At 41.9% G+C, this 26,923-nt stretch overlaps 2 protein-coding genes and 1 long non-coding RNA gene across 3 annotated transcripts; 1 reads left to right on the top strand and 2 right to left on the bottom strand.

The window, feature by feature from the left end:
• Positions 1-1,587: 1,587 nt before the first annotated feature.
• LOC100837561 (protein SUPPRESSOR OF K(+) TRANSPORT GROWTH DEFECT 1) lies at positions 1,588-7,182 on the top strand. The gene is made up of 8 exons (XM_003568329.4): positions 1,588-2,291; positions 3,062-3,167; positions 4,931-5,129; positions 6,000-6,068; positions 6,169-6,243; positions 6,342-6,440; positions 6,517-6,672; positions 6,760-7,182. Exons 1-8 carry the CDS (start codon positions 1,805-1,807, stop codon positions 6,883-6,885), a joined length of 1,317 nt encoding a protein of 438 aa, XP_003568377.1. The 5' UTR covers positions 1,588-1,804; the 3' UTR covers positions 6,886-7,182.
• Positions 7,183-9,817: 2,635 nt separating this feature from the next.
• On the bottom strand, positions 9,818-13,981 carry LOC112270635. Its single transcript, XR_002962962.1, has 2 exons — positions 12,129-13,981; positions 9,818-10,112 (listed from the first exon to the last, which is right to left on the bottom strand). It is a non-coding gene; the product is annotated as an uncharacterized LOC112270635 (long non-coding RNA).
• Positions 13,982-16,223: 2,242 nt separating this feature from the next.
• LOC100838978 (AP2/ERF and B3 domain-containing protein Os01g0141000) lies at positions 16,224-17,983 on the bottom strand. Its single transcript, XM_003565273.4, has one exon. The coding sequence runs from the start codon at positions 17,693-17,695 to the stop codon at positions 16,601-16,603; it is 1,095 nt and encodes a 364-aa protein (XP_003565321.1). The 5' UTR covers positions 17,696-17,983; the 3' UTR covers positions 16,224-16,600.
• Positions 17,984-26,923: the final 8,940 nt, after the last annotated feature.

Raw genomic sequence — 26,923 nt, 5'->3', positions numbered from 1 at the left:
TCCGCCGGGCCCGCGCCTGCCTGGGCCTCGGCAGGCTGGGGTCCGCCCGCGCCGCGCTCCTCGCCGGCGCCGCCCTCGCGCCCCGCGACCACCGCTTCGCTGCCATGGCCCAGGAACTCCAGGCCCATGAGACGCTCGAGACGGCAGAGAAGAAGAAGGAGACGACTATGCAGGGGACGGAAGCCGGCGACGGCTGCGTGGTGCACGCAGGAGGGTACTCTGCGGCACCGGAGGGCGTCCAGCGGCGTCCTCTAGCTAAGCCATAGGCTAGCCATGCATGCTACGTAGCCTGAGTAGCGTACTGTAGGGTACGTACAGCTCGGTTTATTATACGTATGCGAATTCAAACACGGGTGCGTACGTACTTTGGTTAGTTTTGATCAATTTTATTCCATCGGGCTCCGCGCCCATGGGCTCGCTCGATCGATACATTGGGCCGCACGTCCATGCATGGGCCTGTACGTCATTTTTCCTTTGTTTTTTCTTTTTAAGATCATATCACACGGGGTGCGCAGTCGTCCACACGGTTTATTTACCACCACGACCTGGACTGGAGGACGGACCTCTGTTTGTTTCTGGCCGACGACGAGTCATCGAGAATGGCCGCAACAACTGATTGGAAAAAAGAACTAACATGAGGACGTTCACAATCTCATCTTAGCTAGCGAGCGGCTCGTCGCCCCTCCGGCCAAAGCTAGTGAGGTCAACGGACAACTAGGAAAATAAACTAGAGCTGGTAATAGGTCTTTGGCTTGTCAAAAAGTTGGCTTTTATCCAACAAGGACCGAAGTTTTGGTCATGACCAAAATTTTAATAGGAGAGAAAGTTCAGTGATCATCGATCCCGACCCAGAGAGACGTCATCGTGGCACACCAAGATGAGGAGATGTGCGAGCAAGCGGGACAATGCAAGATATGATAGTCTAGGGTTCCAATCCTTATCAAGTATTCCACGCGCGCACATATATATAGTCCACTAAGATGTGCTGCTTGGGCGGTGAAACACGGTGAATGAAAGATAGATGGATAGCCTCAACAAACATAAGAGAGATGTAAGTATTTTCGTCAACATGTTGAAGGGCCATATTGATCGGGGGTCGGCAAAAGAGGTTGAAGTCTCGTCTAAATTTTTTTACTTGGAATAAAGTGGTTTACCCCTTAATTTTGAACAAGCATATCCGGAATCCGGAGAAATAGGTTAATTTACATCATAACAGGATTACGCCTCAAGATTGAACAAGTCTGTCCGGGACTCGGAGAGATAGGTAAATTTACACCATAACAATATTGTGCATATAAGTGATGGAGAGAGATGAGTTTGGAGAGAATGGTAAAGCCGTAAAAAAATAGAAGGTAGCTACGTAGGGTAGTCAAAGAAATATTCTAATCCATCTAAGACTTGAATTATCTCCAAATATATGTGAACTTGTCTCTAAAAGAAAAACCTAAAGAAGGACCTAAATCTAAATATAGAGCAACATGATCCCTTTCTCCTTTTTCCAATTATAAGAAAACGATGTAAAAAAAATAAGTAAAGAAGAGAAAAGAAAAAACCAAAAAGAAGAAAAGAAAACACGCTTCTCCCCCCGTCTTCGTTTCCTCTTCCCCACTCCGTCTTCGTTCCCCTTTCCTCCTCCTCTCCTCGTCCTCATCTCCTTCGTCAAACCTCAGGGGCCAAGCAACCGCCGCCGTCCCCGAATTCGTCGCCCCAGACCCCTCCCGGCCGCGCCCCGATCGACCCTCGCCGCCGATCCGCCGTAATCCGCCGCAAAGGCGGCGCCTTTAGCTCCCCCCCTCCGGATCCGATGTACAGCAACTTCAAGGAGCAGGCGATCGAGTACGTGAAGCAGGCGGTCCAGGAGGACAATGCCGGCAACTACGTCAAGGCGTTCCCGCTCTACATGAACGCGCTCGAGTACTTCAAGACCCACCTCAAGTACGAGAAGAACCCCAAGATCAAGGAGGCCATCACCGCCAAGTTCACCGAGTACCTCCGTCGCGCCGAGGAGATCCGCGCCGTCCTCGATGAGGGGGGCGGCGGTGGGCCGGGCGCGCCCAACGGCGGAGACGCGGCCGTCGCCACGAAGCCCAAGAGCAAGGGCAAGGACGGCGGCGGCGGCGGCGACGGCGGGGATGACTCGGAGCAGTCCAAGCTGAGGGCCGGGCTCAACTCGGCCATCATCACCGAGAAGCCCAACATCAAGTGGAACGACGTCGCCGGACTTGAGAGCGCTAAGCAGGCGCTGCAGGAGGCCGTCATATTGCCCGTCAAGTTCCCCCAGTTCTTCACAGGTGAGCGTTTGTGCAAGGGAAAGGCAGTAATTTTATCTTGTTTGTTGCCAAGGATGAGAGTATTGTAGCTTGTCGTGGATCATCTTGTAGGCTGCGTGGATTTTGATGTTGATTGAATCAGATAGGGGGGGAATAAGTTCGTTCATGCATATATTTCCTAGTTATTCAGTTGTGATTGTTGCTGCATAGTGCAGATGTAGTTAACTGAAAAGATGCTACAAATAATGGCTTTCGTCTGTAGGTGATGGTTTAACTCAATGAACATTTGTTATGAACCTACTGCCCTGGGCGGCCGACTAGAGATTGGGTGGGTGCCAATATTTCTGTTGTAGACTGTACAAGCTTATTGCTATATCACTGCAGTATAGGGGTGTCTGGCAAGTTACATCCAGGATTTTATTTGCTGTCCAGTCTTCGTAATGAAGCTTGTTGAACATGAAATTACCTTGTATCATACCAGATACCAATACAGGGTAGAATCAAATTCTTCATTTATAGGCAGTGTTAATTAAAAGGTGATTATCAAATTAGGGTAGATCAAATTTTGTACTAATGGACTTCAGTTGTTTAATATGCGAAAAGATAGCTTCAGTTCCTAATTGTTCGTTTGCCTTGTGCATCCAGTGGTCTTAATTAATGTAATTTGAACATCAAGGACATTTTCCAGTTAATTCTGATCTTGAAACACTATTCACAACTGGTGTGTGGTCTAGGGATTTTGTGTTCTTAGCTCTCGTATGCTATACTAATGGAAAATGCTTTTCTTTTAGGCAAGCGGAGGCCATGGAGGGCTTTTCTTTTATATGGTCCACCAGGAACAGGAAAGTCTTATTTGGCTAAAGCTGTTGCAACCGAAGCTGATTCGACATTCTTCAGGTAGCAATTATGTATTTCACCTACACAACATCCTTTATTATTACCCCTTAAGTTTATCTTCGGTAATTCATTATCTGCCGACCTTGAGTGTGTGCCAAGTTAACAACCTTACATACTAGATTGTTAGGATTCATTTTTTGTTCTCTTGCTACAGTAGCAACATTAAAGATTGTTCGGAGGCCACTTCCTGAAAATTGTATGTCGATGCAGGAAAGAGAGTTTTGCTATAAAAAGAACTTTTGCAAAACTAGGAAAGCTGTCATTTGCAACGTGTGTCCTAAGATAGCAGCTCTAATATAATTACACTTGGTATGAGTTTCGCTTTTTCATGTACGTACTGTAGCTATAATATATAAAAGCCATTGGCCAAAATTTAAGGAAGCTTCTCATTTCAATTATATTCTCTATCCTGAGTTTTAGTTTGTTACTCTTTATCCTTTTGGAGTAATCATCTCACAAATTCCTTCACATGTTTGACTATGCGGTATTTATGCTTTTTTTTTGCGGGTAGGTATTTATGCTTAATTAAATTTGAATTCTTCTTAACACTATCATTTAACACGTTAAGTCTATACCACTTTAGTTTCTCTGGCATATTGGCAGTCCTTATGGTAGGACTGGTAGGACTTGATCTCCTGCCATCATGTTGGTAGCTTGATATAAGGTTACACTTACACATTACATGGCGCACTCTATCTGATTTTATATTCTATTTACTTCACTCCACATCAGTTGTCCTGGACATGATAGTCATCACATAATGGCGTATACGGGTTGTTGAACACTAGCCAAAATATTTGGGTTAGCAGTTATCACTGACTTCCAGTTACCTAATATATGATGCTGGTTGAAATCGAAGGCAAGTGGCTAATCACTTGAACATAATGGTCATCTAATTACTGCAGTGATCTAAGATTCAAATGACAGAAGCAGGTGCTCCTGTCCTTCCTAGTTCCTACATATCAAGAAACAAACGTTAATCGCTCGAAAGAACTTCTGCATGTTTCCTTATTTGTTCTCAACTTCGGAACTCTAGGTGCTACATGGAATTTGTTTTGGAAGATGATGTGGTAGCCATATTATTATCATAGTATCATACCAAAGAATCTTACTACTTTAGTCATGCATTTTTATGAATCCACAAAAGGAAGTTCATGAGAGATATAATCCTGTAACAATCGCTGGGTCAAATTGTGTATTCTTGAGCATGGTTTTTGAATCGGTGACTAGTCGCCAGGTCTGTGTATTTTGCATACAACTATATTCCTGATACACTAAATGAGCTATAAATATTCATATTAGTCAAGTCGACTTGGGTTGACTAGTTCAGCCTAGTCCCAGACTAGTCTACCTAGTCCCCTAGTCTGTGAGAGGGTGACTCGACTCGCGACTTGAAAACCATGTTCTTGAACATATAATTTTGCCATCAGTTTTGAAGTAGTAAAACAACTGTACTCCCCATGTCCGGACATCCCTAATCCTGATACGAATATTTGAGTAAACTTTGTAACCATACCATGCAAATGACTTCGAACTTCCAAATGAATGGTTCAAGCAATACCATGTATGTTTATGTGGGGTGCTCGTGCCACCGCTCAGTACAAGTTTTACAGGAGATGTCTGAACAAACTTGCATGTTCTTTTCTTTTTACATAATTGCTCCATGTATGTTGCAAATAATTTCTACTATATTTCTATTTTTATTTACTTCTATTATAATATCCTTCAGTTTATTTCATATCAACGTGTTTGATTTACTGCAGCATATCTTCATCAGACCTTGTTTCAAAATGGATGGGAGAAAGCGAGAAATTAGTTGCTAATCTTTTCCAAATGGCCCGCGAAAATGCTCCTTCCATTATCTTTGTTGATGAAATTGATTCCTTGTGCGGTACACGCGGGGAAGGCAATGAAAGTGAAGCTTCTAGGAGAATCAAGACTGAACTTCTTGTACAGATGCAGGTGAGTCCTTGTAGCTTATTATATCCGGAACTATTTTTGAATATACATTCTTCGGCAGAACATGATGACTAGACATGCTTAGTGGAAGTTTCCTACCTAGGATGGTAATGCTTCCAAAAGATCAGACACGGAGGCATATATGATACTCTGAAATATTCTAAAGGATGTTTTTTTTGGCTAAGCAATGTCATGAGCTCTGCCAAATAAAAACTACAAGTCCCTAAAAATTATATTCATATTTTCCTTGTATATAGGGGGGGGGGGGGTCAAGCAATGGCTAGTGTTTCCAAGCACTGTACCAGGCTACAGAATTACAATTGAGCTAAGTTTTTGTACTTCCTCATCCAAAAAGGCAAAAGTTTTGGCTAATACTGGACTGGCCACCCCTTGTAGCACACTAACATTGATGGATATATTTGCTAGCAAATACTACTAAGTAGTATCCAGCGTGTACCATTTTTAGGAATCTTGGCCAAAGCTTAACATTTCTTCTGTGTGCTAAGTAAGTTTACATAAGTTGACTATTGCCCAGATTATTTGCTTTCTGGATAGATGAACCTAGTATGGGATGTGACCTCATTAACTATAGATGTTATTACTAAAATCTGTGCCAATAACTAACTCCTCCATCTGAGGAAATTACGCATAATTTCTTATTATTAACACACAGTTTGGCCATCATAGTTGACCAGTGAATTTGCTGGGCTTCAAACTTTGCCAAGTTTGTTGCTATTAACACTCTATTTTCGACCATTTTGTAGAACATGTTAATTCTTATCCACAGAACAGTTCTATGTGATGCACCATTTTTAAATACATTCCTGTGTCAAACTAACTTACCTTTTGCTTTGTTTTCGTGTAATTTCCCAGGGAGTTGGCCATAATGATGATAAAGTTCTCATTCTTGCTGCTACGAATACGCCATATGCTTTGGACCAGGTTCCAGAAAACTCAGATACTCTGTTCTGCAATTTGCACTTCATAAACTTTTCTCAGTATCTTTTTACCAATTTCGTACTTTACATATTTATTACCTCAGGCTGTGCGGCGGCGGTTTGACAAACGTATTTACATTCCTCTACCTGACGCGAAAGCAAGGCAGCATATGTTTAAGGTACTTGAGTAACATTCGTACAACACAACATAAAATGGTTCTGTTCAGAAAAGTTGCCATGATTCTTTGCTTAAAGCTGGGTACTTTAATTCATTCAGGTCCATCTTGGGGATACACCACACAACTTGACTGAAAGTGATTTTGAGGTCTTGGGTCGTCGGACAGATGGGTTTTCTGGTTCTGATATTGCTGTTTGCGTAAGTAAATTTTGCACAACACTCACATGGGTCTGTACAATGTGACACATATCTGATTCTTGCTATTTGTTAACAGGTGAAGGATGTGTTATTTGAGCCCGTGCGCAAAACACAGGATGCGATGTACTTCTTTAAGACGGATGGTGACATGTGGATGCCCTGTGGATCAAAGCAACCAGGCGCTGTACAGACCACCATGCAGGAGCTTGCATCCAAAGGCCTAGCCTCACAGGTAAGACACGATTTGATGCCATTTCCTCCATATTAGTTGTTAGAGAAGTATTTATCGAGTTACTAAGGGAGTACTGCATGGCTGCAGATTCTTCCACCCCCAATCTCGAAGACTGATTTCGAGAAAGTCCTCGCGAGGCAGAGACCGACAGTCGGCAAGAAGGACCTGGAGGTGCACGAGAGGTTTACGAAAGAGTTCGGCGAGGAGGGTTGATACGCCGTACGTGAATGCCCCCATCTTATGCACAGCTGCACCACAGAAATGTATATTGCTTACCAAACTTTGATTGTTCCGCTTGTTGGGGTTAGATTCGCAGATCTGTACACTCTGGTAGCCTTACTGTGCTTAACTTACGGCGGCTTTATTATGCTGGGCTATCATTGTGCCTGTGTTGTCAACTCATTTGATTTTTACACTCCGTTATACTTGGAATTTTCCACAAGTGTATTAAGGAATAATAATTCTTATTGTGGGGAGTTCTTGTGGTGCAGCCTGCATCTGATTTCTACTCGTTCTTTGTGTTTTGTTCTTGCAATTACTGCTGATATCCTTAATTCAGAAATTTAACATCTAAGAAAGTAAATTTCATAACTTTTTGTTCTATCATATGTGGTTGAAGATTGGTGCTGGGCTGAAGCTCCAACTTGACAGAAGAGGTCTACACTGTCCTGTGCATTGTGCATTACCTTAAGACTTGGGTACGATTTGAATCAGTTTCCCTCTACATAATCACACCAGCAATTGTTCTTAGGGACAACAAATTGGTTGGTTTGCAGATCGTATGTGCGAGCAAAAACAAATGTTGTTCGCAAAAACGGTTTGGTCAAGACTCAAGAAAGCATGCACAAGCTGCTCGAGTTATGGGTGGTTCATTGCTTCTCAGTGTTCATCTCTTAATTTCCACGTAGGCTTCATTTTCCTTGCTGGCGAGTTTCCGGATTAAATTGAGGCAACGTAACAAGTTTAGGGTCTTAAGTCAGCAGTACTGAACATAAAACTGGGGTTAAGATAATCCATCCACAGTTGACAAAACAACTACAGCTAATACGCCAACGTGTCCAATTGTGTGCGTATACTAATAATTGTTAATCACAAGAAAGAAACACATAACACAAAAGAGTTTAATGTATGCATGTACAGGTGGGATATGTCCTTTTCATCACCTTCTTATTTTAAACCCAGTTGATGGTTCCAAAGTGTGGTCAATTGAACTTAATTGGAGTGGCTTTCCAAACTTTCACCCTTTTGGCATGTTTAAAACCTGACAAGTGGACAGTCTTTCCATGGTGGAAAATATCATGACCAGCTAGCTAGCTTCCCTATTTTTATCCTCTCCCAATTAAGGACCGTCAATTTTGGTAAAACGTGCCAAAATCGTTTCAGCCGCCAATGATGACACACATTTTGCAGTAGTACTCTAGTAGCAGCCAAAAAAGTGGGGAATATTGTACTAGTATTAAGTATTCCATGAAATTCATCAAACTATACATATAAATGTGCGCAATGCGAAGCAGCTACGTTGCCACAGGTTAATTAAAAAAAAGGTCCTGTCAAAAGTAATATGCCACATGCATGCATGCTCTAAAATTGCTCATGCATGGACTTCTGGAAACCACCAATTGGACGAGCAGTTTGCAGAATCCATAAATTATATCCAAGTTTGCAACAAATTAAAGGGGATCGATTCAAGGCAATTAAAAAGTATATACTACATTGGAACAATATTATGCTTACCTATTCTTCACGGATGGATATATCTTTGCGTGACGCCATCGACAACAGAATTGACCTGCAGCGTCTCCGTGGAGCACATCGATTCCCTGGAATTTAGTCACCAGAAACTATAGCTAGAAACATGTTCATGCAATGCAAGTGGCAAAGCTTCATTCTTTGAACCATATAGCCAGCTAGGGGACAAGGACACACAACATATAATGCTTGTCCTTTTGATCTGAACACATGGCTGCAAGTTGGAAGAAGAGGACGTGGCTGGTGGATGGATGGATGGATGGAAACTTGAGCCGGCAACTTGTTGAAACTGTGTGCTGCCGGGCAAAAGGTTTTCCCTTGTTAAACCCAAGAAGTTGCTCCACTCCCACCGGCAAAGATTTTTGTGGTGATCTTCTATCCCCATGTTATGTTTGATGTTGAATTTGACCGAATGAATAATTACTTCTTATTTGGTGAAAATTGACAAATTTGACCGCCGTTTGAAACTTAAGCCAAAAATAAACTTGCTTGGAAAGATCAACCAAATATGTCCCTTTTTGCTCAATCCAGACACTCCGACGCGCCGAACTTTGTTACTTTAGTGTCTTATGTACACCTCGGCATTGGAAAAACCTTGCAAACTCACAAGCGGAGTGAAGTTTAGGGGGTCGCCGCAATAACGCCTTGGCACCAAGCTGCGTGACCTCCACACCATTTAAATCGGCGCCGATGCTCAAAACCAGAGGCATTGGCGCTAAGCTGTGTGAGCTTAGATCCATATTGCCAAGGTCAGCGCCACACAAATTAAACGTTTTCAGGATATCACAAGGTAGGTACGATGGATACCCTTAATTTGAGGGCTTTACCAATTTAACTTAGCTAGTCAAAGCATGTATATATCGTGCGTGTGTCACAATATGAATTACTCCCTCCGCTCCGTAATAAATATAAATTTTGTACTAATTAAATCGTTATGGATACATGACATATATGAAACGACACGGCATGAATTATGACATGATCGCAAGACTAGCTCCTTGGCGCCACGCATGCATGTACACGCGGGAATTAACGTAGACCATTGACCATTGACCATGCATGCACGAAGAAAGTTTTTCACCCTCTGACGTAACGTATTCATTTGGGGAAGAGTACGTATACTGTAAGCTTATAGGAGTATATATGTAGCTTTGCCTGCAAGAAGAATAAGAGATCGCGACAAGAAAGGGAGCAAAGAATCTCTCTCTCGATCTCTGGACAAACCATTGACAGTACATATTCTGACCGTCATTGGTGGTGATGCAAATGCAATGCAGTGCAATGAAGTAGTATTCCAGTCTCCAGCTAGCTATAGATTTTGTCGTATTGGGCTATATGCCTATATGGCTCAAAAGAGGAAATGGACTATATATGTTGGCCAAGAACAGAACAGAAATAACTCGACGAGTAAATATGCATGTCCCGTCACAGTACAGAAATCGGCATTATCATGGCCATGAATGGACTACATCGATCGGGCAGCTAAAGCTAGCTGTGACAGACCACACAGCAGATGCCACATATAGATAGATCGTACTGTACTATAGGCGACCTTGTCGTATAGCCACAGTGCAGCTGCAGCAGCTCTGCTGATCTGCTGCTTGCCGGAGCTGCTTGCTTGCTTAATGCTGAGTATGAGAGTGAGACCCCACCCATCTTAATACTCCTTCCGACTTTAAATTGTTGTCGATCTACATGATTTTTAAGAATAGATACACTCATATTTGGATAAATTTGAGTCAAAAATTTAGAATTAGAGGGAGTATAATCCAAGCCAGGAATTGCACATCTTTATGCCACTTTGCTATATCCAAGTCGCGTGACAAATATAAAGATAAGTTGATTGCTCAGCCGTTGGATCTAGATCATTTTTTAAGAATCGGGAAGAAGAACAATCGATAAGAGGAAATAGGGAGTAGGGATGACGTTCAGATACTAATTTGACGGCTCTGATACCATCGAGTGAGATTTATGTATTTTGCTTAAAAATCAGAAACATGAACACACCCTTTTTTTTATACCACGACTCTTCTTCTTCATGGCAGGCAGCAATACCACGTACCGTACATGACGTACGTGAGGACTGGTACGGTCTTAATTTAATTGTACATGTCTTTATATGCTTTACCGTTGTTGTTGATGCAGCTCCTGTATGCATATATAGTACAGCAGCAGAGTGAAACCAATGGCGGATTCATTATTAAGCAGCAGAGTGAAATCAATGGCGGCGGGCGGGTTCATTATTAAGCAGCTAGCTCCAATTCACCTTAATTGAATTGCAATGTTGAGTGGAGTACGTGTCTCCTTAATTCAATACAGTGAACCTGCCATAGCTATAGCTACGTACAAGTTCCTGCATCATGCAAGTTGGCTGCTGTGACTGTGACTTTGAGTGCATCATGCAAGTGGACGTCCGTAAAATATTGCTATCAATATTTCATAAGAGAATTAATGTTGTAGTACTATTTGTTTTCTCAGATCAAATAATCCTTAAATGCACCATGCACCAATGCAAAGTACAACCTCTAAACACATGCCCGGTGGGAGGAGAGTGGAATCTGTACTTCCCTCTGTTAATTGTTGAAAAGAATAACTACTCCCTCCGACCCATATTACTTATGTCAAATTTGTTCAAATATGAATGTATCTATGTTTAAAAAATGTCTAGACGATACATGTAATATTTCGACAATTAATACCGACCGGAGGGAATAGCTAATATACCCACATGTCAAAATGCGTACATATACATATACTAATTGTTAAGCACAAGAAAGAAACACATAAGACAAAGAGAGGTTCACGCATGCATGTATGTACAGGTGGTATATGTCATTTTCACCTATATATAGTTAGTATATTTTAATACAGTTGATGATTTCAAAGTGGTCAATTGAATTTTGGGGAGACTTTATTCCAAACTTCATCCTTTTGGCATGTTTAAAACCTGACAAGTGGGCAGTCTTTCCATGGTGGAAAATATCACGACCAGCTAGCTAGCTAGCTAGCTACCTTCCCTATTTATTCATTTTCCCTCTCAAGGATATCTGTCGTCAATTTTTGGTGAAACGTGCCAAAACTTTTTCAGCCGTCAATGATGACACACATTTTGCAGTAGTTAATTGAGATAGAGATGCTAAAACCTGACTAAACGTGGATAGAATGTCTGATGATATTTCCCATCATGCATGGGATTAACCATCAATACTGCATTTTTTCCAGACAATCCTTGCAAGGCATCATTCTACATTGTACGCCTATTGATTTTTTTATTCATTCTCTGTACCTGGAAGTGTGATAATTCCTAACTTTTACTAACATATAAATATAAAATAAATTAATCAGTCAAAAAAGTTGGGAATGTTATATTAATTAAGTTTTCCATGAAATGCATGAACTATATATACATGTGGGCAAATGCGAAGCAGCTACGTTGCCACAAGCTAATTCCAAAACAAATTAACAAATTAACTCCTGTCAAATTAAGTATATATGCCACCTGCATGTGCATGCTCCAAAAATGGATTCCGTGTACCTGGCCAATGGATCGAATACTGCGTCTGCAGCATGCATATCCATTCATGCATGGACTTGTGAAAACCACCAATGGATGAACAGCTTGCAGAATCAATAAAATATATGCAAGTTGCAGCAAGGGGATTGATTTCAAGGCAATTAAAAAGTACATAAAGAAAGGTAAAACGCACAATATTTATGCTTATCTATTCACGGATGGATACATGGATCATTGCGTGACGCCATGGACGACAGAATTGACCTGCATGCTCCATGGAGCAGATCGATTCACCAGAAACTAGCTAGAAATATATTCACATTAATTATTAATTTACTGTATATAGTATAGTATTATACAGTACCTGCAAGTGGCAAGCTTTATTCTTTGAACCATGCATCGATCGATAGATCTTTAAAGGTTGATGGGGAAGGGTGTTTTATAGTTGTCCTTTTGATATGAACACAAGGCTGCAAGTTGCAAGAGGTTGGCTGATGATATGGATGGGAACTTGAGCCGGCAACTTGCTGTGTTGCTGAGTAAGAAACTGTGTGCTGCCGGGCAAATTAAAGGTTTTCCCATGGAAACCCAACAAGTTGCTCCACCCCCACATCGCTAGCTAGCTTACCCACAAAGATTTTTGTGGTGATATATCATCTATCCATGTTGCCTTAATTTGGGTGGATGGATGAATAACCTCTTACTTGGTGAAAATTCGAGAACCCTGATGACCTCTTTCGGAAACGTGAGCGCAGAATTAATGAACTTTGCATGGAAAGTTTTAACCAAAACATGTCCCTTTTGTTCAATGCCAGCGCTGAAGCTAAGTTTAGGGGGTCGGTGCCAGTGGCGAAGCGACACTACAAGATGTGTAGTCAAATGACCTAACAGCTTTTTGGCAAAACTTTTATATACCAAACAAAATTACATAAAAAAAGAATGCAAAAATCATAGACATAAATGTATCCTGACATCACCGCTTAAATTGACATGATCGCAAGACTAGCTCCCTTGACGTACGCAGCGGGCACGCATGCATATGTACACGCGGGAACATGTACATTGACCAATGACCATTGACCACGCATGCATGCATGCACGACGAAAGTTTTTGGCCTTCTTGCCGAGCTACTCTTCCTTCCTTACATAATTTTTGTTTCACATTCGCTCAAAACTAGATATAACTATTAATGATATAACTATTTAAAAAATATCTAGATACATATAATATTTCGACGAGAATTATGAAACGGAGCGGGCAGAACATCGAGGAAGGAAAGGAAGGTCGCAAGTGAAGGTTGGCCTAAACCTGCCTCGAGGAAGAAGAGGAAGGTCGCGACAAGAAACGGAGCAAAGAATCTCTCTGATGGACAAACATATTCTGACGTCCATTGGTGGCGACGCAGCAAATGCAATGAAGTAACTGTAGGAGCAGTGTGCAGCAGCTAGCTAGGCTTAATTTGTCGTATTGAGTGAGTGAGCTATATAGTACTGCTCTAAAAGAGGAAATGGACTACATCTACATTGGCCTAGAATAGATAGAAATTAATGGCTCGATCGACACGTAAATGTGTCTCGTCTCAGTACGGCCGGAGAGCAGCATGCATGCTCATGGCTGGCTGGCTGGCCTATGACAGACCACACAGTATATGCTGCACAGGGAGTAGATAGAAAGATATGCTAGATCTATATCTATGCGGTGAGAGATCGACTGTCCACTTGAATCGTACTGTCTATATATAGCCCAGCTTGTCGTATATGCTCGAACTGTGCTACATATCATAAGTGGACAAGGGTAAGCTAAGATCGTGCTTGCTTGCTTGCTACTAATGCTGAGTGTGAGACCCCCACCCACCTTAAATCCTCAATTTTACCACGTACACCATCCAGTAATTAATGGTTAATCCTAGCTAAGAATTACTGCTTTCCTGTCTTCTGCACATACTCCTTCGCTTCAACATATTTTTTACTGATAGTCAAATTTTATAAACTTTGACTGAACCTATAGCAAAAAAAAAAATCAACATCAACATCCAGGATGCGAAATAAATATCATTAGATCCATTATGAAATACATCTTCATATTATTTTGATTTGACACTGTATATGTCGATATTTAATTTTATATAATTTTGGTCAAATTTTAGAAAGTTTGACATTTCGCAAAATTAAGTTATATGTCCTACATTTTAGAAGAGTATATGCATATATGCAGCAACAGAGTAATAAAAATCAATGACAGGTTAATTATAAGCAGCTAGCTTCATCTTGAACTGCAATGTTTGCGTATGTGTCTTCTTCGGTACAATGAACCTGCTATAGCTACAAGTTCCTGCTCATGCAAGTTGGCTGCTGTTACAGTCTGTAGTACCGAGTGTGAGTGCATCGATCATGCAAGTGGATGTAAGATATTTTCTATATATTGGTTCCTGCCATTAATTTTCCTTCAAAAATATACAAACCAAGGTACTCCGATCCTAAATTAACCGCTCAACAAGAGATGAACAGTAATCAAGTACAAATCAAGGTACTCCGATCCTAAATTCAGGTTTCATGCATATTGGTTTTGCTGCTTGCGTACATATATGTGGGTTAACTTCAGGAATGATAATCATGATTTCTGCAATTTTTCAACCAGTATGATCCCTACCATTATATTTTGTCAATTATAGTTTCATGTTGTCTGATGGAACATTTAAGACCCTGTCGATGTTAACATGAGGTATACATTCTTTGACATAAACGTGGGAGATGAGACATCTATCTGAAACAATTATGATAATAATTTCAGAACTAATTGCCACATGAAAATATTTGCAAAAATAGCTATGTAAAAATGTGGTTGTATCTTCAGAAGTAGAACTAAAGTGATTGTACATATAGGAATGAAAAACAAAATGTACATATATGGGTAGATGCACACAATTTCGGACAACGATCATGTTTAATTGTTGTCAATAAACAAAGACCCCCCCAGAAATCGATCTTATCTGCACCTAAAAACCATGTAAAAATATGACCAAGCACTACCGGAAATGCTGTAGTTGCCGAGTGCATTTTATCGAGCACTCAGCAACAACCCCGATCCGCATTCCAAATGCTGGAAGAAAACACTTGGCACAAGCCGACACTCGGTACCTATTGCTTTTTTTTTCTTCCGCATTCTATGCGGAGAGTATGCAAAACAACTTATGAACAGTACGGCTATAACCTATTGCCTTTTTTCAGCAGTCTAATTAAGTTCAATTTTATAATGCAACATGGTGTGTAATAAACACGGGGCATACATCTATAAACTAGTATAAAAAACAAGGCAAAAATGTATGACTTCCGTATGATTTTTACATGCATGTAGAAGTATGCAATTAGAAATCATGTGCATTCATCCATATATTTGAACGAAAAATCACTTTAGTTTGTATGTATATATGTTGATCTTTGGATGTACTCATGGCTAACTATGATGTGTTACAGCAGAAAAGAATAGCAACATTTGGGTAGAAGCTTTCATATCCATGTGAAATACTACTCTCAAACTGAAGTGATTTTTGCTAGAATCTATGTTAGAGAATCATGGCGTGACACATGATCTACCGAAAACTGCCAATTCAAATAATATGATTTCACTGATTGCATGACCGACTCAAATCTTACAAAAAATTAAAGAAAACAACATAAACCTAGCTAGTTACCTTTTAATTATATATACACATTAAGCCATATGCTTGATTACTCCACATTTTGGGGGGAAAAGTCAGTAGTTTGAAGTATTATGTGAAATTTCACGGACAAGTCGGTTAACAATAAATTAAGGTAACATAACCTGGAACAATATGATCATGAGCATACAAGAAATCAGTCAAGATATATATATAGGAACAGAAATGCAATGATCGACAGAATAAGATCAATGCCTTGTCTTTCTTTTTGCGATACATGGTTTTGGTATAGGGAAAAAGCATGTAAGACAGCAAGCTGAAGCAACCCGGCGGAGTGGACAAGTAATTAGTTCAATCATATAGGCAATGGAGGTTCAAAACAAGATGGATGTTCAAAGTACTTTATGATTCTCTCAAGAAAGAAATAGCAACTACGTCCTGTGTGAATGCCAAGGGAGATATATAGCAATGGACAAGTTGAAATCAGTACTACACGTTTCAAATAGTTTCCATGTAAGCTCTCGAACCCCCGAATGTTCTCTCCTGAAAAAAAAATCCCCAAAATGCTCCATGGATGCATGTATCTTAACTTGCTTAATTGCTGAGGGAATATTGTTGGTATTGAAAACTAGCCAATTAATCTCAGCAATACTCCATATAAGTCATGAATATACAATATCATCAAAACAATACAGAGAGTTCACATCTTTAAAACAGGCAGAATGGAACCTACTGATGTACACCTAGCCAGGAGTAGGACAAGATCTATCTCAGGCTTATTATGATGATATCTACAATTCCTAAGTGTGTAAAAACAGCTACACATATAGCAGTACATAATTAATTACATACAACTCATTTCGCAATCTAACTTGAAACTGATTTCTCCAATGCAAAATTGAGGAACAAAACAACTCAAATCCACAAACAAATTAACATATCCATCACTAGCAACAAGTGTCCGGGCCGGGATCGAATATATGATCTATGTATGTGCAGAGATCTACTATAAGCAGACGAAGGCACCTAGGGCAGGAGACTGCTGCTGCCGACGATCAGCCTGCACGCATTGCCTCTTGAACAACCCTCCTTGCTCTGCCGGCGCCGCTCTCTTCTCTCCGGCGCCGATGTTGACGCCAAACAGCCTGACCACACGTCCTGCTTCTTCTTCTCCCCCCTTCGTTGCCGACGCGCATGCCGTAGGCATGGAGACGAGCTTGCCATTCTTCTTCTTGCAGTCGATGAAGAACTGCTTCTCCCCGTAGGCCGAGCTGCAGGAGAAGACGATGGCGTCCCCGGCGCCGAGCCCCTTCTCCCTGACGAAGCGGCTCCACCCCTTGGTGAGCACGTAGCTCTGGCTGCTGTTCCAGTACGAGTATCGGAAGCGCCACACCTTCCCTTCCCCGTCCTCGAAGTTGAGCAGTACGCCCTTGTTGCCGGCGCCGATGCCGGCGCCGGCCGTCTTCTCCGGCTCCGGCAGCTGGGAGGACGCGCGGCGCTTGAGAGGGAAGTGCTTCTCGGCGTGCTGCTTGGGCACCACGAGCCGGTTGAGCTTGCCGACGTCACTGGGGGTCACGGCCTTCTCGAAGAGCACCTGGCGCGCCCACGCCGGGGTGCGCACGCGCGCGCCGGCGCCTTGGCCGCGGCGCAGGCCCTGCCGCAGCTCGTCCGCGTACGTGTGCTTCCGGAGCATGTCCACGATCTCCGCCTTGGAGTGCGCCGCCAGGAACGCGAGCTCGGCGCCGGAGACGGAGGCAGCGGCGCCGGCCGTGGAGGGGTGGTTGGTGGCGGCGTCGCGGCCGCGGTACCGGAGCGCGGCCACGTCGTAGGCGCGCGCGGCCGAGGACTCGTCGGGGAAGGTGCCGAGCCACACGCGCGAGTGCCTCTCGTAGATCTGCGCGCCCCAGCGCCCGTTGGGCTGCGGCACCACGCCCTTGAACCGCGAGGAAGACGAAGAAGACGATGACGTCGGCGGCCGCGAGGTGACAGCCGGCAGGGCCGCGGTCGGAATCCGACCGGCGCCGGACTCCGTGGTGGCCGTGGAAGCCGCGGAGGAGTACTGGGTGGCCGTGGAGCTCAGGATTTCCGTTTCCACCCCCATGGCCTGATTTGGGAGCGAAAGCTTGCTGCTTTACTTTGGTTTGTCTTCTCTTGGCCTGTGTTCTTCTTGCCTTCTTGGTAAACCTCTGTGTGGGCTGTGAACTGTGATGCTGTGGTAGTACTAGTAGCTACTTAGCTTAAGCTCTTGCAAGCTAGGTGGATGTAAAGATCGTATTAGTATGGATGATGAGAGTAAGATGTGGGGAGTTGCTGTTGTAGCTAGGGCTGGCCAAGATCGATGATGATGAGGTGGTTGCTGTGGGGACATGAAGGGTGTGCTACGTGTTGGTGGTGTATATATAGATACTGTGGGGTTTCTATTTTGGATCCATGTGTGCATTTGTGTGACTGTGGGTGGAGATAGGAAGTGGTAATACTTTTCAGACGTATTTAGTTTGTGTCGTTCAAGGTAAGAGTGATTGTTAGAGTGGAGATTTTGCTGTTTGCACCCTCACATAGATTCATATTACATATTGGTTTTTCTGGCATGAGGAGTAAAAAAGTGGGAGCTAGATTTTTTTTATTTTTAGCCACTTGGATGTTGATGCATGAGCTGTGGTACAACGCACTTGATGTGTTGGTCGATGACATGCTGCTTATCCAAAATCCATGGGAAATGTGTAAAATTGAATAGAGGATCTGCATGAAGAATATATCTTCTAGTTCTTGATAATTATATAATTAATGTTTTGTTCTGTTTTAAATTCTTGTATATGTACAGTACACGATGTAAGTTTTCCTTTTTTCGGTCCTGTTCTTTGTTCTTTCTACTTAGGACTTTCTTCGATCTTCCTCATCTAGAAGCGACATGCTTTCACACCGGTACAAGACCAACGAATCAAATAATGTTGACATTTTCCAACCAATTTTTAAAGGTTCCCGGCGGGCTAATTTTGTTTCCTGCAAGTTGCATATTTGATTAGGTATCAATCATGTGGTGGTATATATAATATATACTTTATGATTATCATTCCTATGTTCTCAACTTTTCAACACTAATTAATATGAAAATTGTTGCATGAAAAGTTACTTAATATGATAGCTTATGCTATCGAATTTGGTTAGGTCTTTTGATCTAAAAAGTGTTTCTATACAACTAACAAAATCCAGACTAATCCTATTTATGTTCATATTTGATCTCCAGTGTGTACTTGCCATAGTTTGAGTGGGCTTTTTAATCACTCTAACTATTACGATTCGGTGTTGGTGCATGTACAAAGTGTGATCACAAATATTAATACTACATCTGTAAAAGCCAGAAATTGTGTCATGGTCTTTAATTTGCATCAAAATATGCATATATACAACTCAAATTATCACAAAATCATTACAATATCGCATCATATGACACCAAAGTAAATGGACAAGCTAGGTACATGAAAACAGGAAACAATACTTTCTCTGGTCCTTCCATTAATTATTTCCGGTTGAAGTAAAATAAACAACCTAGCTTAGTACTAACTGTAAGTTTTTGTTTGAATAATTGTCCTAGATTTTCCAAAGTCATGCTTTGCCTACATTATATGATTAGGTGATCATAACAATCATTATCGTGAGATAAGCATATACATACATAATCAGTTGTGATCCCATTCGATGTGCACGTGTATGGAAAAGTCAATTAAGGCTGGTATCGTACGTCATTGAGGAATAGGTATGCTTGGGATGTCATCCTTTTACTGGAGTGTGGTTGGCACATATACAAATTAAATATATGGAGTAAGATACAAAAATTTCTGCTTGGAATACGCAGCAAGAAAATTAAACGCAGTGAGACAAAAACGAAAATTTATACAATCAAAAGAAAATGTAAAGCCGATCAAGCTAGCTTAGTTTCATGTGGTTAAGATAATAGCATGTGACGGATTAGTAAAGTGAAGGTATATAGGTCAACTAACTAAAATAACTAATAAGTAGGTCAATCAAGAGAAGAAGATTCTTAGAAAGAGAGATGGTTGTTGAGCCAAGCATTTTCTCCGGTTATATATATACAGTGACCACACGACTCCCTGTACGTTTACTCGCAACGGTTAGTGTTAAATGATATTGAAATATCTACTATTTGTCACTATACAAATGTTGGTTTCCGTTGATTTATTGTGTCACTGACATGTAGTACGGACATACATATGTGGGACGATGATTATGTGGGGTCTGATTGGTTGGATCGATGCTGCAGCCAAAACCAGCTGAGTCCAACTAGCAAATAAACTGGTGGAGTACACTGTAGCGAATTCCAACATAGTTGATTTCTAAGACATTTCAGAGTTTTTGAACAAACAGAAGGATGTTGCAAAAAATGGTATTTAATGAGCATCATCTCTGATTATATATCATTCGCAAGGTCACCAAGATAGCTAAATATTAATTTTAAATGTCATGTGTAATCTTCCGCGACGTGCTCCCTAAATTTTGCCCATAATATCCGGCCAAAAGAAGAATAAAACGTTCTACCCGCGAAGTAGCGATCTACGGTAGGTAGAATACAGAAGAAAAAACCCTGCCTGATTACACCATCATTACCTGTTTTTGTTAGTAGTTTACTTTTAGGAAAATAAAAATATGTGTGCAGCATAGTTTCAAATAAAAATATAGGTATATTATGATGGTGTAATATATAAAATGAAAATACAATAAAACCAAACACTACTAGAGATATGGTATTAAGCTACCAATTGCAAGGAGGCTACTGGTTGCTATAATTCCAAAATTGGTTACTATTGATTTATTGTCACTGACACTACCTGGTCGCTTCTAATTTATCGCTACACTCTAACTTCCAGACAGACTGGTTACTAATGGTTGTGGTTGGTGGCTAATACTATATTTTCTTTTAGTAAGCCTACTCATACTTAATTACGCTCTCATTACTTTTTTTGTTATTTTTTTTTTGTTTTTGTTACATTTCCGATAAATAATTATTATCTCAAAATATTTTTTTTAAACAATTGTCTTGAAAGTCATCAAAACCTATTCAGAATAGTCAAAAGATCGTGATACGTATAAAATGAGTAGCAATTAGATGAGTCCGTAGCTATTGAGGGATAATTTCGTTGGAGTGAACTCGCGACCACCAACTCAGATCTTTACCGTCGTATAGATTATTTTTCCTTCCGTTGATGTTTTCCATGGGTCGGAGACTTGAAAATCTCCGGCGGCCGCGGTTTGGAATTGAACTTTGTCCTTGTCGGGCCGGTTGCATATATGCATGCATGTGTGCGCGCGCCTAACATTTGATATTGCTGTCTGAGCAGCAAGCTGCAAGCAAGGTGGCCATGGTGGGCATGCAAGTGGCAGATGGAGTGTGACAGGCTGATCATCGAGCAGCCAGCAGCCAGCCAAGTGCAGCTCCCCTCACTGACTAGCTCTCGATCTCTCCCTCATCCCTGTAGTAAAGCATCCGGGCCCATATGTCTGTACACACACATCTCTCGTCTCTATTGTCGTCTCCCGTCGACTTTTCCTGTTTGCATCCTGCTATTTTTTGATGCTTATCGTCTCCGTCCGTCCGGTCCAGTCGCGTTCAGGCATGTGTGTGTATGTTCATAGCGATGAATATGATGATGGCAATTAAGTGTGCGCACACCACCACCTACTGGTACTGGTGACGTTTCAGCCGACCATGCGTTGATTGCGCGCCTCCTTCGCTAGGCTAATTGAGCTAAGCTTCCATGCTTGCTTTGCTTCCTTGCATTGCTTGGAACCTTCCAAATTGATAATCTTATCCTGTATTTAGATGCATGTTTGTCTCTTTCTGATCTCAAAATTACCTGTGTTTTCCTAGGCAACATTAAACAATGCCACTACATTTCAACTTTATATTTTTTGTATTTCCAAGAAGTCTTATTTTCTGCTAATAAGTTACTACAAATTAAAGAAGTCCTTAACGCTACAATTTTCACCATTTGTTTGTTATACAGTGCATATATAGGCATACATTCTAGTTTTTTTAAAGAAGTCCTTATTCTAGTATCGTATCGCACCGCCAATTCAGCTGTCGGTACCATTCCAAGAGTTAGGGATGCAAACAGGATCCTACAGATGTTCTCTTTCTGAACCAATATTCAAATCTTCAAACTAAATATTTCTTCTGTCCTATATAAAGTGCTGCAACTTTGACTAGATACGCATGTATTTATAGTGTTTTAGTACTTCCTTCGATCCTAAATTGTTGTTGAAAAACATGTATTTAGACGCTTTTTAAGAATAGATACATCCATATTTAGCAAATTTAAACCAAAAATTTAGGATCAGATAGAGTACGTGCGTGACTATATTCATACCTAAATAAAATTGTGACATTTAATACGAGACGAAAGAACTACTGTATTGAACAATTTTTTCGAACTAGCATGCATCAATTAAACGGGATTCCTGTTGAACCTCAGCTCCGCCGGTAACATATTTCTAGAACAACTTGCAAAAACCACGGCAAAGGTACGTCCGTATACGACGCTAGTTGCATAAGTATGCCCAGCGTGGCCCACTGTAATTATCGAGGCGGCGATGCGGCCCCATTATTTAACTTTGTCGCCACGTGCCTCTGGACTGCAGCACGTACTCAAGTGGCTTAAAAATGGGAAATTTAAATGCTTTTCTCTCTCGACGACAGAGATATGTTGCCGCTACCTTGCAACTTGTCGCATGCACCTCAAATAAAAATACACATGTCGGCTCTCTTTCTCCTGCCGACTTTATCGTTGCTTTTTTTTATTGTATATATAATTAACCTAACCAAAAACAGTAGCAACTTAAATACTTAATTAAGTAGCCTTAATATTTTTAACCATTATATATTCTTGGAATTCTTTTAGAGATAATTCAAAGGGTCAACGCAAACAAGTTGGCTTCAATACTGTAAGTTTTTTGTATTCGAAGTAGCTAGCTAGCTAGCTTCAAAGGTAAAAACCCTCGTGCTAAATGCTTGGAAAATCCTGCATAATGCATATATAATAATTCCAAGTGGAGTAGTGGTCCATAGCTGGACAAATTAGAGAGATTGGTCCGGTTCGTCCACTGCATCAAGTTGATTCTAGTTTTTGTATATGTAATATTCACCTGGCACGATCAATAGGCTTCCAGATATATCCACTAATTCTGGCATGTGCAGCAATATCGATCAACCATACACTTAATTATAGTTAAGTCCATTCAGTTTCATATATACGGTAGTCACTCTTGAAATCATAAATAAATAAATAAATAAATTACTCCAGATGGATACATGCATGCATCTTCGTGGCTGCGTGCATGCTTTGTTCTCCCTTTAATTTCTTGGGCTAACTAACATATAAACATGCAATAAGACACTAGCTATAAAGAAATCAGTGTGTAATAAGATAGTCCTAGCTAGTAGTACTCGTGCTGTTTCTATTTTGGTCTATTCCCGCCAAAATTCCCATGCCTTGACGCTCGTGTTCAAGTCTTGACGCATTGATTCTAGAATGACGGCTGGCTTCTCTTTGTGTTTATAATATTTGGGGGCACTTTCTACCATGCATGCATGCAGCCAATCAACGGCGGCTTGTTCAATTAGCATGTTGTGAAACGTGTTACGTGTACCGTTTCATCACTGAGTGTAGATTAGTTTTGCAGAAAGTTAGGGATCTTCATGCCAATGGAAGCGTATGTGCATGCTTTTGCGTGTTGTTTTGGTAACGCAGACACTACGATATTTAAGTCTTAAGACACTACTACTGTATATCATAATAAATGTTTAATTTCTCTCAAAAAAATGTTTAATTTTATTTATAGAAGATGAACCCATAAGTAAATGTTTTGTCTCTGTTCTCGGTGCAGGAGGAGTGGAGCAATTTGTCATAGAGCCTCAACCATGCGGTTCTTCAGCAAGCAGGAGTAACATCATCATAATTTACCAACGGTGGAGGCGTCGGAGGGGCGACATTGAATTTCTCATACATCGAAGCAAGAGGATAGTAATTGTAAAATAATTAACGTCAATACAAACACAAAATAGGAATAATTTAGGAAAACGAGGACAAATGACCCATTGAGTACCATTTTAATTTGTCTACCCTTATTTGTCCGAACAATCTTCAAATCAACAAGTAGCAAGGACAAATGGATACTCACCCTTGAGTAACTCAAGGTTCGTGTAAAAAAAACGCCTATCATGGGCCATACTACATTTGGTATCCTAAGAAAACATCAACATTCGGTTGGTGCATCTTCCTCCTAGCTAGTAGTAGCCAGAAGAGGACCATGCACACATTACTACATTTAGTAATTTTTCATGTACTAGGAGAGGAAATAAATTAAGAGGCAGACATGCATGTTTGACAATTCTACCGTGGGCCGGGCAAAGAAATTAAGCGAAACAAGAGCATGTGCAGGTGAAGGCACAGAGAAGTGGGTCGATCATTCAGAGAAAGCTAGCTCTCTTGTCCTGAGCAAACGACAAGAAACATTTGCTGCTGCTGATCGACGGCTCGTGTTGAAAGCTGCAGAGCCTTTGCTACTCACTAGCATATGTAGGTACGTACGATCACGCTGCAGGCTGCTGCAACGTTCGGACATTAAAGCCCATGCGGGTCTCTCTGCCGCAATTGGAAGCGCTAACTTTAAAGCACTACGTACGGGTCCTGTCGACTCACCCAATGAGAAAACCTGGTCCATGCCAGCACCAGACCCAAGCAAGGCGCCTCTCACTAGATATTTATCTCAATGTCTGTCTTTTAGTTCGTTATTGTCCTTACGCATATGCGAGCTTGTTAAGTAATTGCCGTTGGTATATACTCCTTCCGTTTTATATTAACTGACTCCAATTTATTTAAAAATAAATGTAATAGAAAGTCATTTAAAATGGGATGGAGAGAGTAGTAGGGTTGTGGCTGGGTCGACTGATCATGTGTCTGATTTTTAAAAGATTTTAATCTTAATAGACGTATTAATCAGTTTGCTTAAAATCTAGATGTCATCAGGTTGCTTCTCCACGTGCCGTCTTTGGATTGGATTAAGATCCGATGAGAAAAAAAATCTAAAAGACTAAAAAACAGATAAACTTCTTCCTCGTATCAAAACCGTATATATTTAAGCGATTTAGACGACGAGGCGGTCACATGCATTGCGTATAAAGTTTCTGACAGAGACTTTATGTACATGCAACATGCTGCAGTACAGCAGTATAGTGCAGTGGCTGTCTGCAGGTACATGTGGACATGCATGCTTGCTACGTGTCGACAGCACGTACGTAGCAGTATTAGTATATATATTATTATGATAAGCATTAGCTAAATTTAATTAAGCAGTGGACGCATGCAGCAAAGTTTAATAAACAGGCGTACGTACATATCCTGTGGCATATGCAATAACGATCGGGCAAATTAATTTGCATGTGGTACGTATACGTACGTACGTTCGTGGTGGTCCGCTGCTACCCACATGCAAAAAGTCTCTGGATCGTGTACGTACATATATACGTGCCCGGCCTCAGGCGAACTTCGTCATTCTCAAAACTGTAGCTGGTTAATTAGGCTGCACGTGCACTGCTACAAAACAGTGTATATAAAACAGTGTATATGTGACGAGTCATCAGTGACCGGACACACCACGTCCGTCATTGATGAGTGTTCATCAGTGACGGTCGCGTGCTCGCTCGTCACTGATGACCCCTTATCAGTGACGGGTGTGGTACGTCCGTCACTGATAACCACTCATCAGCAACGGGCACACAGAGCCCGTCACTAATGACCACTCATCAGTAACGGGCTCGCAAGACCCGTCACTAATGATTTGATGTGAAAAATAACAAAATTCACAAAAACACACATCAGTGGCGGGCTTAAAATCTAAACCCGCCACTAATGAGCCCTGGAGACATTTGTGCCCAGCTCTTTAATTGGGCCAGCCCAGTATTTGCTAGGGTTTGAGAGGATGGTATAAATAACCCCTCCCCAAGCCCCACCCCTTCTCTCTTCTCTCCCTCTGCTCTCTTCTCTCACGCGATCTGCTCTCCCTCTCTTCTGCCCGCGCGATCTCTTCTCTCACGCGATCCCCAAGCCCCACCCCTTCTTTCTTTTGCCAGCGCCATGGGAAGCCGGCGACCCCTAACCTCAGCACCGGCCGCCTGCCTCCTGCCTCGTGCTGCCGTGGGAAGCCACCGCCGGATCCGCCCCTAATCCCATCCCTGGCCGCCTCCGCCCTTGCCATCTCCTCCCCTCCCCTCGCACAATCCTCCCTCTCTCACGCTCTCTTCCCTGTCCTGCAGGTACCGAAGCAGCTGCCATGGAGGCCCGCCCATCTTCTTCCCGCCCCCCGGTCTCCTTCCTCGTGGCGCGGCATCGCCGGATTCGCAGGCACCAACCCAGTACGGCACCGGATCCAACCTCTCCCTCGGCCCAGCAGCGGCCGGATCCGGGCTCCCCCGTCGCCAGCCGCCAGTAACCCCCCATCTCTCTCTCTCTCTCTCTCTCTCTCTCCGTCTGTCTATCTATCTCGTTCTCTCTCTCACTGTCTCTCTCTCATAGGCCACGACCATCGCCGCCGGATCCGGCCTCCCGTCGCTGTGTATAGCAGATCATGGACATCGGCTTTTCTTTCGTGATTTGTTTTTGTAATCTCTGTTGTGAATGGATGGGACCATGTAATTTTTTATTTCTAATTCTATTCTGCTGCGAATGCACGCAACTTGATTACTAATTATCTTCTGCTATGAATGCATTCGACGTTTTGATGTTGATTTTCCCGTACTGCTGCTACTATCTCTACTGCAGAATTTTGTACGCAATTAGAAAAAGAAAATCATGGCTAGCATAATAATATGCCGGCCATGAGTTTTTTTTTTAATTTCGCTCAAAACTCATCACTGTCGGTCACCACGTAGGCTGCCCGCCACTGATGATTGTACATCAGTAACGGTCGCTCCGACCGTTACTGATGATGCCATCATCAGTAACAGGAAGTTAGTAACGGTCACCCCGCCCGTTACTGATGTGGTTTTTCGACCGTTACTGATAAGCCTTTCTGTAGTAGTGGTACGTGTCATGTTAACAGTTATGTATAATCAGGATCCACGGTCCATGACCGAATGAATCATTTAGCTTAATTAGTAGAAGAACTGGTGACAAACGAGGTGATTTGTTGTCCTATGGTTTGAATCATTTAATAGATATACAATGATTTTTTGGGTGGAAGGAACCTTAGGTCACCTCCAAGGCGACCCATTTGGGCCGGCACGGTCCGTTTGCGGGAAACGGACCAAAAGCATGGT

Source organism: Brachypodium distachyon, chromosome 2 (assembly GCF_000005505.3).
Source record: "Brachypodium distachyon strain Bd21 chromosome 2, Brachypodium_distachyon_v3.0, whole genome shotgun sequence".
NCBI classification, from domain to species: domain Eukaryota; kingdom Viridiplantae; phylum Streptophyta; class Magnoliopsida; order Poales; family Poaceae; genus Brachypodium; species Brachypodium distachyon.
The sequence above is the reverse complement of the archived record's forward strand: the minus strand, read 5'-3'. Positions and strand labels throughout refer to the sequence as shown.